Source organism: Mus caroli, chromosome 10 (genome assembly GCF_900094665.2).
Source record: "Mus caroli chromosome 10, CAROLI_EIJ_v1.1, whole genome shotgun sequence".
NCBI lineage: Eukaryota > Metazoa > Chordata > Mammalia > Rodentia > Muridae > Mus > Mus caroli.
In genome coordinates this window covers 72,075,370-72,085,564 of record NC_034579.1, presented here as the reverse complement: position 1 = coordinate 72,085,564, position 10,195 = coordinate 72,075,370, and the positions used below count along the sequence as shown (strand labels likewise).

General features: G+C 52.2%; 1 protein-coding gene across 8 annotated transcripts in view; it reads left to right on the top strand.

Moving 5' to 3' along the window:
* Positions 1-226: 226 nt before the first annotated feature.
* Aire (autoimmune regulator) overlaps positions 227-10,195 on the top strand; it is a 14,145-nt gene continuing 4,176 nt past the window's right edge. Inside the window, exons 1-12 of one of the 8 annotated variants that reach the window (XM_021174004.1) lie at positions 227-442; positions 759-933; positions 1,143-1,298; positions 1,699-1,773; positions 2,221-2,334; positions 3,963-4,099; positions 4,296-4,376; positions 6,095-6,207; positions 7,335-7,434; positions 8,322-8,498; positions 9,671-9,792; positions 9,890-9,998. In XM_021174004.1, coding sequence (XP_021029663.1) covers positions 308-442; positions 759-933; positions 1,143-1,298; positions 1,699-1,773; positions 2,221-2,334; positions 3,963-4,099; positions 4,296-4,376; positions 6,095-6,207; positions 7,335-7,434; positions 8,322-8,498; positions 9,671-9,792; positions 9,890-9,998 — 1,494 coding nt within the window. In that variant the 5' untranslated portion in view covers positions 227-307. Of the gene's footprint in view, positions 443-758; positions 934-1,142; positions 1,299-1,698; positions 1,774-2,220; positions 2,335-3,962; positions 4,112-4,295; positions 4,377-6,091; positions 6,208-7,334; positions 7,435-8,321; positions 8,499-9,670; positions 9,793-9,889; positions 9,999-10,195 lie in introns of all 8 variants that reach the window. The other 7 variants (XM_021174003.1, XM_021174002.1, XM_021174001.1 and 4 more) reach the window with 7 other exon arrangements.

The window sequence follows — 10,195 nt, the reverse complement described above, 5'->3', positions numbered from 1 at the left end:
CGCTGGATCTCACAAAGAAGGACTATCAGAGCCTCCTGAACCCAAAGGTAGGGCAGTCTCTAGCCCAGCTTTCGAAAGCTGAGCCCTGATTGGCTCTAGGCTAAACAACAGCCTCTGTTCTTTCCTGGTTGAAAGTATAACAGAGTCGCTGAGCAAGACAAACCGTCGCCTTTCCGCCGCTGGGGAGTAAATATAAACGTTTACAGGTGCCTCTCCGGATAGCACCACGACACCCAAGGAAGGGAGAAGGGAACGCAAGCGCGCGTGGGCCAGCAGGGGTCGCCGAAGCGCAGCCCCTGTCGGGAGGATGGCAGGTGGGGATGGGATGCTACGCCGCCTGCTGAGGCTGCACCGCACCGAGATCGCGGTGGCCATAGACAGTGCCTTTCCGCTGCTGCATGCTTTAGCTGACCACGACGTGGTCCCTGAGGACAAGTTCCAGGTGGGCTCCAGCCCCGCCCCCGGCGCCTCTCATTCTCCCCACTCCTCCACCCGCAGACTAGGTGTTCCCTCCCAACCTCAGCCAAAACCCATACTATACCCATACCCTCCCCCTACCAGCCAAGGAGTGGTCCCAAGCCCTCCTTAGGAGACCTCTCCAGATCAAGTCCCAGGTGAGTTCTCTAACCTCACACCCTATGCCCCCTAACTGCTCCAGGGCCCAGGGATTGACAGGAATAGGCAAGTCTCCCTTATCCCAAAGAGGCAGCAGGAGTTGGAGAATGATATGCCCAGGTAGCCCAATGCTGTCACTGCAGGAGACACTCCGTCTGAAGGAGAAGGAAGGCTGCCCCCAGGCCTTCCACGCCCTGCTGTCCTGGCTCCTGACCCGGGACAGTGGGGCCATCCTGGATTTCTGGAGGATTCTCTTTAAGGACTACAATCTGGAGCGGTACAGCCGCCTGCATAGCATCCTGGACGGCTTCCCAAAAGGTGGGCCTGTGCTGATTGATGCTGGAGCTGATGCTCAGCCAATGGGTAGCATCGGGGATATGGATACAAGTCGGCCCATGTTTTCAGGGAGCCACTAGAACTTGGGCAGGTCCTAAGAAGCAAAGGGCACTTCAGAGTGCCCCATTCTAGAGCTCACCCTGAAGCTAAGGCTTTAAGACAGGACCATTGTTCCTGCCCCTGAGCTGCAGATGTGGACCTAAGCCAGACCCGGAAAGGGAGAAAGCCCCTTGCTGGTCCCAAGGCCGTGGTACTGCCACCCAGACCCCCCACCAAGAGAAGAGCACTGGAGGAGCCTCGAGCCACCCCACCAGCAACTCTGGCCTCAAAGAGCGTCTCCAGCCCAGGTACACTCAAGAGGAGCTAGCCAGGGTTGCTGGGCCCTCCCCAACCGGCTCTTAGAAGCTTCTGTCTTACTGACACCACCCCAGGGCCAGCCTGCCAGGGTCACAGAGTCACCTCTGAGCCCTCAGACCTGAGCATTGGAGGAGGCCCACAGCCTCTCAGCGACTTACTGTCCCGAAGGCTGAGTTCCTGGGTGGTGAGGCAGGCAGGTGGTTTTGATTTCCTTTCCGTTGAAGAAGGAAACAGCCTATCACAGCTTAAGAACCATCAGGGAGTCAGGGAACCCTTGATCTGACCCTTACCAGCTGCTCTCTCTCCCAACCTCACTTTCTACTCTGGATCCATCAACACCACCCCAGCCCAGAAAAGTGGGCCCAGGCTGCCTCTACCTCCCCTTCGCAGGCTCCCACCTGAAGACTAAGCCCCCTAAGAAGCCAGATGGCAACTTGGAGTCACAGCGCCTCCCTCTGGGAAACGGTGAGTGAGGCCAAGAGTGGAGGTTGGAGGAGGTCTGATCCCATTGACCTCAGCTGGATGGCAAAGCCAGAGAAAAATAGGGACTCCTTGAATCCAACTGTCTCGTCATTCTCCCACCCACAATGCCCTGGGTGTCTCCTCCCAGACCTCTGCCCATTTTAATGCTCCCAATCTTCTAGCCAGCCCAGAAAAATAGCCACAAGGAAACTATCCCTGTTCCTCATCTGGGCCCAACCTTGACCACACCCACCCACCATCCACCATCCACCTGTGCTTCCTGGTCCTCATCCCCTGATGGCCTAGGAACTCTGTGCCCCAGAATAATGCAGGTCCCACGCCACCATGAGATTCTTGTCAATTTTCCATTGGGTTCAACACGACCAACACTGCTGTCCCCACGGCCGTGTGCTCATGTACATACGTCTTCTTGTGTCGAACCCTCTCCAGGAATTCAGACCATGGCAGCTTCTGTTCAGAGAGCTGTGACCGTGGCCTCTGGGGATGTTCCAGGAACCCGAGGGGCCGTGGAAGGGATCCTTATCCAGCAGGTGTTTGAGTCAGGTAAATGCATGGAAGCAGGCTGCCAGGGAGACCCAGATTTCAAAATGGAAGGGAGTGCTTCTAGAGCATCCATGGCCGTGACTGAGGGCAAGGCAGCCAGTGTGCTACATGCAGGTCTGCTGGCTTTGGAGCCCAGTGCTGATGCGGAAAGCTCCCTACATGGGTGGATCTTTTGTCAGGCCAGTGGTTCATAGTCACATTCAGCCATGGAATGCTACCTCTTCCACATCAGGGGGTGCTGCTAGTCACAAGGGACATCCTAAGTTTTCCTGTGTGCTCCAGTTCTCTCAAGAGACCATAGTGCCCACTAAGACAGCCCACCACATCCTACTGCCCTGTCTCAGGTATCTATGTCCTGTCCAGTCCCCTTATTCTTTGTCCAGGTTCCTCCCACAACTGCCTACCTACGAGGCTGGCTAGTGGGGTCACCTTATACAGCCACCTAGATCATCTGAACAAGTCAGAGCTGGGGCCAGACACACTCACCATTGCAGAATCTGCCCCACAGCACCTCCTCTGTCCTGGACACTGGACTTGGGTGCCATGCACAGCCAGAATGGCCTGGGAGCTCATGCCAGCCCTGGTCAGAGCAGCCCCAAGAATCTTGTCTGACTCTTCTGGGGTTATTAGAACAAAAAGCCCCAGGCTTGTAACAACAGGTTCCAAAGTCAAGGTGTGGGAAGGGACACGTCCCTCCGTGGGCTTTGGAGGGTCCCTCTGTTGCCTCTAGCATGAAGTGCTGTTGGAATGCTTACTTCTGAGAATAGCCCCTCTCCAGTCTGACTACTCCTCTCTGATTTCACCTTTCTTTGTAAGAACATTGGATTTAAGGGCTAGTATGACTTTTTTTTTTTTTTAGATTTATTTATTTATTTATTATATGTAAGTACACTGTGGCTGTCTTCAGACACACCAGAAGAGGGCATCAGATCTTGTTACGGGTGGTTGTGAGCCACCATATGGTTGCTGGGATTTGAACTCATGACCTTCAGAAGAGCAGGCGGTGCTTTTACCCGTTGAGCCATCTCACCAGCCCTAGTATGACATTTTAAAAAAAGATTTGTTTATTTTATTTATATGAGTACACTGTAGCTGTCTTCAGACACACCAGAAGAGGTCATCAGATTCCCACTACAGATGGTTGTGAGCCACCATGTGGTTGCTGGGATTTGAACTCAGGACCTCTGGAATAGCAGTCAGTGCTCTTAACCACTGAGCCATTTCTCCAGCCCATATGACATCTTTTTTTGTTGTTGTTGGCTTTTCCGTTTGGTTGGTTGCTTCTTTTGTTCATTTTTGTTTGTTTGTTTTTGAGACAGTTTCTCTGTGTAGCTTTGGCTGTCCTGGAACTCACTCACTCTGTAGAAGAACAGGCTGGATTCGAACTGCCTGCCTCTGCCTCCCAAGTGCTGGGATTAAAGATGTGTACCACCATGCCCTGCTATGACATCATCTTAACTAAGTCTATCTCCAAAGACCCTGTTTCCAGTAAGGTCCCGTTCTGAGCTTGTGAGGAAGGGCGCTGTTTAAGGGTACAGTCACCAGCAAAGAATCCCTAACTGTACCCAGCCCCAGCTCTACCAGACCCCCCCCCCCGTGTGAGCTCAGTCAGTCTATCTCTCTCCCAGGAGGATCCAAGAAGTGCATTCAGGTTGGGGGAGAGTTTTATACACCCAACAAGTTCGAAGACCCCAGTGGCAATTTGAAGAACAAGGCCCGGAGTGGTAGCAGCCCAAAGCCAGTGGTCCGAGCCAAGGGAGCCCAGGTCACTATACCTGTAAGCCTTATCCAACATGTCCATTTAGGGGGAGCTGGGTCTTCCTTCGATAGTCTCCCCTCCCCTCCCAAAGAAAGCCTGGAGTTCTTCCTGAGGGTTGGGAGTTACTTCCCAGTGGTACTTGGTGGCCACATAGATCTTCCGTGACCCTGGCTACTTCGTTATGACCCTGTGTCTCTCATAGGGTAGAGATGAGCAGAAAGTGGGCCAGCAGTGTGGAGTCCCTCCCCTTCCATCCCTCCCCAGTGAGCCCCAGATTCACCAGGTAAGTCCCAAGAAGGGGGTGGGGGTGGGGGTGGGGGAGCCAGGATATGGAGGGCAGCTCCCTTCTTCTTCCCTCCATTCTCTTTCCTCCACTTCCTCCCACTCTGCTCTTTCTTGGAAGTTTTCAAGAATGCATATTGGGAGATTTCCAATTAGTAACAACAGGTGAGCTGCTTTAAAAAAAATCACACTGGTTGGTGTGATTCAGCTGGTTGGTGTATGCCTTTAATCCCAGCCCTTGGGAGACAGGGGCAGGCAGATCTCTGTGAATTCGAGGCTAGCCTGGTCTACAGAGTTCTGGGACATCCAGGGCTACACCAAAAAACCCTGTCTTGACAACAAACAAAACAAAACAAAACAAAACAAAGCAAAACAAAACAAAGCAAAACAAAAGCACACATTCTGTCCAGATGACAAAAGGCACCTTAGCTTCTGGTCGGGTAGGGATGCAGATAAAGCCTGAGTATGCGGATTCTCTGAGGGTATCAAGTTATCCTCTCCTCCCCAGCACCACTGATGGGGTTGTGCCTGCAATCATTGATTATTGAGTCCAACACCTCAGAGCTAGGTACTCTGCTGGCCCTGGACACCAAGGGTTGAAGGTCCAGTTCTGCCCTGCTCCATTAAAGTGCCCTGGTTATTGGGGGCCTATGGAAGTATTCCCATGTGGTCACTGTGTGGGCCAGCACAACCTGGCTCCTGGGAGCTTCTTGAGGAGGTGGTATTCAGACTCAGAACTCCTTCCATCCTGATAAAGTAGGGAATGGGGAGTGACAGGAGGTACCTAGGGCTAACGGGAAACCCCGTGGGCCCACCCACCTGCTGTCCTACTAGGTGAGTGGTAGTCAATCCAGGGAACTCTGGGCCTCCCCACTCTTGTGGGTTGTCAGCCTGGGCTACACCGGGACCAGCTATCAGGAGGCAGATCAACTTTACTTAGGGTGATTCAAGGCTTTAAAAAAAGAGAGAGATTTATTTATTATTTATTATAAGTACACTGTAGCTGTCTTCAGTCACACGGATAGTTGTGAGCCACCATATGGTTGCTGGGATTTGAACTCAGGACCTTCAAGAGCAGTCAGTGCTCTTACCCGCTGAGCCATCTCATCAGTCCAATTCAAGGCTTATAACATTTTGGGGGGAAGGTCTGAGGGTAGGAATATCTAGGATGGGCAACGGTCCTCAGCTGGGGGCTTGGGGTACCTGAAATGTCTCCTTAGCAAGAGAAAGCATTTCGAAAATCTCAGGTGCTGAATGAATGGGAGCTTTGTCAGGAGAAAGGAAGTCGGGGACCTGTAATCTAACTGAGGCTACGTGACATTCTTCATGCATCTCTGAGGGCATTCCTAAGCCGGGGGGGGGGGGCGGGGGCTTAGAATTCCCCAGACAAGGTCAAAGAAGGAGAAATCCTGTTAATGAAGGGAGTCCCCCATATTGCGCTGAGCTCAGAAGCTATCCAGTCATGGTGGGATTTAGATCTTAACTAGCAGAGTTTTCCCACTGGGAACTGCCTGGCACCCAGCACTCCTTCCAGAGAGGGACACCCCCTAGGTCTGTGTGGAACCTAGTACTGCGGAGACCTTGCAGAGCTCAGGCAGGGGCCAATGAGAGATCCCAGGGGGAACCTGGGAGTCAGTCCTTAGTGGTAAGCATTGTCCCAAGCGGGTCTCTCAGGTGGACGCTGTGTTCCATTCTGGGTCCCTCTTGCCTGGTCAGAAGAACGAGGATGAGTGTGCCGTGTGCCACGACGGAGGTGAGCTCATCTGCTGTGACGGCTGTCCCCGGGCCTTCCACCTGGCTTGCCTGTCCCCACCTCTGCAGGAGATCCCCAGGTAAGCAGACCTCTCCATCTCTGATCCATCACCGTCTTTATCCGCTGACATTGATGAAGCCTAGAAGCCTTCAGAGAAGACAGTAAGGGCCCTTCAGTAAGATCTATGGAACGAATAAGGCACTAGCTATGGAAATGGTAGGATTCTCTGGCCATACTGAAACCTATCTGCGTTCCCTGCCTCATGGCCCACTCAGGGTCAACAGGCCAAAAGGCAGCCATAACATGATGTCCCCAGGCAAAGGTGGCCATATTTGGGCACAGGCCTTTTCCCAAACACACTGTACCTCCACCCCCTCAAATCTCACTCTCACAATGATGTACTGTTACCCCTATCACTGACTGCACAACCCTCTGTTCTGAGGAGAGGTAAGCAGCAGTCTGTGCGGGCTAGCCTGGGCTCTGACCCAGGTCTCTTTGATCCTCTTCCACCAGGGTCCTTTCCCTCATCTCCCTTTTCCTACTGGTCCATCCCTACAGGACTGTGGGTGTGCCAAGGATGGAAACAGTGTAGCTGAGAGTCATACTTATCTCCCCTGCCCCAATGGCCCATCCCTACAGGACGGTTTGTGTACCTAGGATGGAAACATTGTAGCTGAGAGAGCCCACAGTAATGTCAGGCCTATGACAAGCAAGCACAGGTGCTGAAGGGTACTGGGCATAGAGTATTCTTAAGAATTAGCAGAGACCCGCCCGGCATGGTGGCGCACGCCTTTAATCCCAGAACTCTGGAGGCAGAGGCAGGCAGATTTCTGAGTTCGAGGCCAATCTGGTCTACAGAGTGAGTTCCAGGACAGCCAAGGCTACATAGAGAAACACTGTCTCCAAAAACCAAAAATAAATAAATAAATAAATAAATAAATAAAAATAAAAAGAATTAGCAGAGAAGCATTCTAGGGACCCTGACTCTCTGTCCAGAGCCATGCTCCCGAGGTAAATAGCCCACATCCTATTGAACTGCCCTTATGGTACCTGACTCTTGTATTCCCGGGTTTGGCTTCCCACCTGTGAATAAGCATGGTGACACGGAGGGTCCTCAAGCCATCCTTGCCATACATTTGGGGAAGGGGGGGTGTCTATGGTCTCTACTTTGTCTGGCAAGCCTGTGACTAGTGACCTCCTACACAGTGGCCTCTGGAGATGCTCCTGCTGCCTCCAGGGCAGAGTCCAACAGAACCTGTCCCAGCCTGAGGTGTCCAGGCCCCCGGAGCCACCTGCAGAGACCCCGGTATGCCCATATTGGGTTACTCCCTTTCTTCTCTCTGACTCTCTACAGTCCTATCTCCTGGCTTCGCCTGTGGGTCCTGCATGCCCGCCATGCTCTGTTCCAGCCTGAGTAGTCTTTCTGGTGAATTCCCTGTGGGGTTGAGGGGCCAAGGGATTAAAGACAGCTTCCCAAGCTGGCTCTGTCCCTCCAGACTCACCACTGCTAATATTCTCCAAAAGCCTTGGTAGCTCTCCTGTTAGAAACCCAGTTTGCTCTGGCTGGCCCTGAGGCCACTGTCACCAGGTCTAAGATGGAAAGAATAGAAGCTTTTGCTGAGAACCATGGAACCAGCCACACACTCAGCCTTTTCTCCTCCTTCTCCTCCTCCTCCTCTTCTCCTTCTTCTTCTTCTCCTAGTTTTAATTTTTAAAGATTTATTTATTTATTATATGTAAGTATACTGTCACTGTCTTCAGAAACTCCAGAAGAGGGCGTCAGACCTCCTTACAGATTGTTGTGAGCCACCATGTGGTTTCTGGGATTTGAACTCAGAACCTTTGGAAGAGCAGTCAGTGCTCTTAACCACTGAGCCAGCTCTCCATCCCTCTTTTATTTTCTAATTTATTTTTGTTTTATGTGTATTGATGTTTTGCCTGCATGCATGTCTGTGTGAAGGTGTCAAGATCCCTTAGAACTGGAGTTGCAGACAGTTGTGAGGTGTCATGTAGGTGCTGGGACTTGAACTTGGGTCCTTTGGAAGAGCAGCTAGTGCTCTTAGCTACTGAGCCATCTCTTAAACTTGTACGAAGCCTTCCCAACCTCAGACCCACCACAGCAGTCCAGTCCTGACTCCTAGGTGTTGCTGGGCAGTACCCTGTGGCCCCTGAATGCTAACCCTTGAATTCCAGATCCTTGTGGGACTGAGGTCAGCTTCAGAGAAAACCAGGGGCCCATCCAGGGAGCTCAAAGCCAGCTCCGATGCTGCTGTCACATATGTGAACCTGCTGGCCCCCCACTCTGCAGCTCCTCTGCTGGAGCCTTCAGCACTGTGCCCTCTACTGAGTGCTGGGACTGAGGGGCAGCCAGTGAGTGAGGGAGACCCCTAGTGCCTGGGTGCTATCTTCAGGGGAGGGGAGCTCTGGACCTACGGGACAGTTGTATGTCCAAAACAGAACCTCTGATGAACTCCCAGGGGCTAGGAATTAGACGGGCATTCCTGGGGTCAGGGGAGGGCTCTGCCAAGAGACACTTGTTCGTATAACAGTAGGCACAGGGACTGTAGGTGAGAGCACCAAGGGAAGCCCTGCCACCCAACTCTGATGTTCCCAAAAATCCAGCTGGGCCTTTGAGATGGCTCAGGGGGTAAAAGGGTTTGCAGCCAAGATGGAAGACCTGAGTTGGATTCCCAAAACTCACATGGTGGAAAGAGTGACTTGATCTGCAAGTGGTCCTCTGATCTCCATGTGCATGACCACAAATAAATAGTGAATTAGCTAGAAAGAAGGGAAGGAGGGAAGTAAGACAGGTAAGCAGGCAGGCAGGCAGGCAGACAGACAGACAGACAGGCTTAGCTTGGTTATCCAGATAATACACCCTCCCCCATCATGAGGCAGGACAACAAACATCTCGAATCCCACAGAACCTGTCCACTTCCGTTGGTTACCTTTCTTTTTTCTTTTTCGGAGCCCCTCCCCGCCTTTTAAATTTAATTTAATTTTCTTTTTTTACTTATTCTCTTTACATCCCGCTCAGCTCACTGCCCCTTCCCGGTCATCCTCTCGCACAGTCTTTCCCCACCCTCCCCCTCCTCCAAAGCTCTTCTGGAGTCCCACAGTTGGTGGGATCAGAGCTGGACTCCCAGGATGGACTGGTCCGTGGAAAGTAGCTTAGAAAGGCCGCTTAGAAAGGTCAGTTTGGTCTACCGAATAAGTTCCAGACAGCCAGAGACCTGTAGTACCTCAACAAAACAAAACAAAACAAAACAAAACAAAACAAAACAAAACAAAACCAACAAAAAACAAAAACAACAAACAAAAAAACAAATCCCCCAAACCCAACCAAACAAAAAGTAATGGGACACATGGTTCTTTCTGACATTTCTTAAGGTCACCCCTGCTCCCCTCGGGACATCCAGGACTCAGAATTTACAGTCCCACTCACGCGACTTGAAACCCTGAGGTTTCCCAGTTAACCCGGGCTGGTGGGGTATAGGGTGAGCAGGACACGGGCTGGGTTGCCGCCCATGTTGCCCCTGCAGGGTCCAGCACCAAGCGCTCGATGCAGTGTGTGTGGCGACGGCACCGAGGCGCTGCGGTGTGCACACTGTGCTGCTGCCTTCCACTGGCGCTGCCACTTCCCGACGGCCGCCGCCCGGCCGGGGTGAGTGAGGGGGCACTGGGTGGCAGAGTAGCCAGCGACCCCACCCACCCCGAAGGTTCTCCGAGCCAGTGAGCTTTTTCCCACTTCTCTCGGACAGGATCAATCTCCGCTGCAAATCCTGCTCTGCAGACTCGACTCCCACGCCAGGCACACCGGGCGAAGCTGTACCCACCTCTGTGCCCCGTCCGGCACCTGGGCTTGCCAAGGTCAGTGTCTGGTCAGTCCAGGTGAGACCCTGTGGGAGTGGAGGAGAATTTAAACCCATATCCAATAACCATGTGTCCCATTACTTTTTGTTTGGTTGGGTTTGGGGGATTTGTTTTTTTGTTTGTTGTTTTTGTTGTTTTTGTTTTGTTTTGTTTTGTTTTGTTTTGTTTTGTTTTGTTTTGTTTTGTTTTGTTTT